At 29.0% G+C, this 3,819-nt stretch overlaps 1 protein-coding gene across 1 annotated transcript; it reads left to right on the forward strand.

Annotated features, from left to right (window-relative positions):
• The first annotated feature begins 1,558 nt into the window (after positions 1–1,558).
• Positions 1,559–3,394, forward strand: LOC107458269 (GDSL esterase/lipase At2g30310-like). The gene is made up of 3 exons (XM_016076476.3): positions 1,559–2,182; positions 2,634–2,895; positions 3,016–3,394. The coding sequence occupies exons 1-3, from the start codon at positions 1,559–1,561 to the stop codon at positions 3,234–3,236; spliced, it is 1,107 nt and encodes a 368-aa protein (XP_015931962.1). The 3' UTR covers positions 3,237–3,394.
• Positions 3,395–3,819: the final 425 nt, after the last annotated feature.

The following is a 3,819-nucleotide window of genomic DNA, read 5'->3' on the forward strand; positions in this document are numbered from 1 at the left end:
TTAGTTAATATAGTTAGTTTATCGTAATAACTTGTATTTAATGAGTTAAAACTTAAAAGAAATAAATCAGAAAATACTCTCAAAAGCATGCCATGTCAGCTCCATCATTAAGTGCAGAAACCCGACTTTTTATATAATAAAATAGATTACTACATGTTTAACTTCCATCGACAGTAGTAGAATGCTTAACTTGAGATATTTTCGGACTATAGTATTCGTCGAACAAACAATCAATGAAACAATCATCCGTATCTTCTCATTTTGAGTACATTTATACATAAAAGAAATTCTACATAAAGAAAAAAAAAGAAAGAAGAAAAGAAGAGTTGAAATAGTAAGAGCAATAAAAATGATGATTCTTACGATTTTGTGTGATCATCTATATACGGTAGACCAAAAGATTATGATTATCTTGCAAAATTAATTTGTCTTTATTGAATTCCATTTGAATAAGTAAAAAATTATTTTATTTTAGTTTAGTTCTTAATACATATTATTTAAATTTGGCTCAATATATATGATTTGATTTGATTTGATTTGATTTAATTATTAATTGAAAATATTTTGGTTGCCTATTTTATTCATAAATTTATTATTTGAACGACTAATAAATTAATCAAATTAATTAATACACATAATAAATTTAGTTTACTAAATTAAAAGAAATAAATTAAAAAATATTAATAGAATGTTAAAAGAAATAAATTTAAAAAATACTACCAAATCAAATTGATATAAATTATAATAAATTATGTGATATTTAAATATGTAATCAAATCAATTAGTTGATATAGTTTGTTTATTGTAATAACTTGTATTTAATGAGTTAAAAAAAATAAATTAAGAAACACTCTCAAAAACATGCTACGTTAACTCCATCATTAAGTGCATAAACTCAATTTTTATATAATAAATTAATAGAATAGATAGAATAGATTTTCAATTTATCACCCCCAAACAAAAAAAAATTCAGTTTCTGTTTCTTATAGATTCAATAAATAGTCAATAAATCAAGAATGGACCATATCTTACAATTAGTCAATTTACCATTACTGCAATGATGCGTAGAGAATATTTCTAGTTACTCTTTTTTATATTTGTAAGCAATTATATGAAAAGATTATAATTACTTTAGAGACTCTGATCTATCATGCACATATATACTACTTACTAGAGCTTAATTAAAGTATGTAAGAACAAATAGTTAGTCAAACTTTGCATTATTCTAAAATTTATTAAAATGTTCCCATTTTTTCCCTTTCGAATTTTCGAATACAATCCAATTGCTTCAATCCTCTGTCACAAAATAAGAATGTTCAAGATTGCTAACACTTGACTCAATCAAATTCACCAGGATTCCTTTCATTTCATGTTATTTTCCCCCACCTAAACTACCTGTCTTAACATCTATCTCAAGTTTTGATTTCTTAAGCAAAGTTCTCTTGTAATTCACAAATTTAAACCCCAAAAGAAATTAACCCTTCTCTTTTCATATCACATGAATTGTTTATATATAATGATCTAAGCCATATCATATGAAAAATGCATAGAGCCAAAAATGGCATATACAAAAGCCCACTACTTCATCATCATTTTGATTAATCTTTGCAGCATTGTTATTGCTACAAGCAACAATACATTGAATAGGCCAAAATTCTCATCAATTCTAATCTTTGGTGATTCCACAGTGGACACAGGAAACAACAACTACATCAAAACATTAGGAAAAGCAAATCATTATCCATATGGAAGAGATTTCCCTGGCCATGTTCCCACTGGAAGATTCTCCAATGGAAAATTGGTTCCTGACTTCATTGCTTCCATTTTGAACATCAAAGACACTGTCCCTCCTTTCTTGGACCCAAACCTCTCCAACGAAGAGCTCCTAACCGGTGTTAGCTTTGCCTCCGGCGGCTCGGGTTTCGATGAGTTCACCGCGGTTTTGACCGGTGCCATACCAATGTCTAAGCAGATTGAGCTCTTCAAAGCTTATGTAGAAAAAATCAAGTGCATTGTTGGGGAAAAAGAAGCTAAAAGAATAATTGGAGATGCTTTGGTCATTATTAGTGCAGGAACTAATGATTTCCTTTTCAACTTTTATGACATTCCCACTAGAAGATCTGAGTTCAACATTGATGGATACCAAGCTTTTATACAAAACAAGCTTCAAATCTTCATCAAGGTAAGAAAGCAAGTGTCATTTCTTGTAATCACATACTATGCTAATGTCAAGACTAAACCAATTATTTATTCCTTTAGAGATATGTATAATAATAGCAAACTATCCCCTAAAATTTTCATGACATTAATTAGTTTTATTTCTAAAGATTTAGATTGCTATTAATTTAGTCCAATTTTAACATTAGTTTGGTCTCAAGAAAGTTAAAAAAAAACTTATAAATAACGACAATAGATGCAATACTTATTAGCATGAGTTATGCAACGGAGTACACCAAAATCAGCCACCAAAATCAGTTACCAGTATAAAATACATATTGAAATACAAATACATATTGAAAATAAATTAAACCATATATGTATTTATACACAAATACATTAGTGGCTGATTTTAGTGGCTCACTTTGGTGTACAAACAACATTACTCTAGCATGATATTTGGTGTACAATCGTAGGAACTATACGAAGTTGGATGCAGAAAATTTTCTGTGACTGGGCTTTCATGCATTGGTTGCATCCCCATTCAAATTACAGTCAAGTTTGTGAGTTTAAAGGAAAAGAAATGTGTAGAGGATGAGAATTCAGATGCTGAGATCTACAATAAAAAATTGGCAAAGCGATTACTTGTACTGCAAGAAATGCTTCCAGGAAGCAGAGTTGTTTATGCAAACATATATGACCCATTGATCAACCTCATTAGTCAACCTGAAAAATATGGTGAGCTATAATTTATGCATTACAATATTCATTTCACAAAGATCTTTGTTTTAAAAATATTAGAATGAATTTTTGTGATTTCAGTTATTATATTTTCTTTTGGTATCTTTGATCAAACAGGTTTCAAGGAAACCAAGAGAGGATGTTGTGGGACAGGTTTATTTGAAGTGACTCCATTGTGTAACGAAATCACGCCGGTATGTGATGATGCTTCAAAGTATGTATTTTGGGACAGTGTACATCCAACAGAAGCAACCTACCAGTATATTGCTAAGTACTTAGAAATGGAAGTTCTGCCCAAGTTCCAATTTCATATGGATTATACTTTTGAAAAAGTTTAAATGATCTTACTGTAAACATATACGTGGATGATTGATAGGCATAATAGCATCGTTTGATTCACGAGTCTGACGAATTGTTGAAATAAGCAATTGGTCTGAAGACCTTGGTGAGAAAAATAAATAACAAAAAAGAAAGTAAAAACAGATGAAGTTCAATCATTCTGAATAAATTGAAATATTGAATTGATGTGAAAGTCCTGTACCAAAAAAATAGATAAATTTCTTTGGAAGACTTTTACCTACAGATATACTAAAAGAAAAATACTATCTTAAATTTTACTCCTTTTTACCCATCCAGAGTTCCACAAGATGGGCGGCTTTCAGTTTAGAAGATATTGAGCTGAGGTGAAATTTAAATTGTCTATATATTTCATCTAACAAGTCCTTAAATTGAAGATCAATTTCCAATGTTTGATGCTTGATAAGTTGATATACTCGTGAGCTTATTAGAAATTATCACAAAACAACTTATTCTATAAATTTAAATTGACAAGAAGAGTCTCTTTTATTTAACGTGAATTTTGAATTTTTTTTTTTGGGTCATAAAAATTTTAATAATATATCATAAAATTATTTATTTAAA

The sequence above is a fragment of the Arachis duranensis genome, chromosome 7 (genome assembly GCF_000817695.3).
Source record: "Arachis duranensis cultivar V14167 chromosome 7, aradu.V14167.gnm2.J7QH, whole genome shotgun sequence".
NCBI lineage: Eukaryota > Viridiplantae > Streptophyta > Magnoliopsida > Fabales > Fabaceae > Arachis > Arachis duranensis.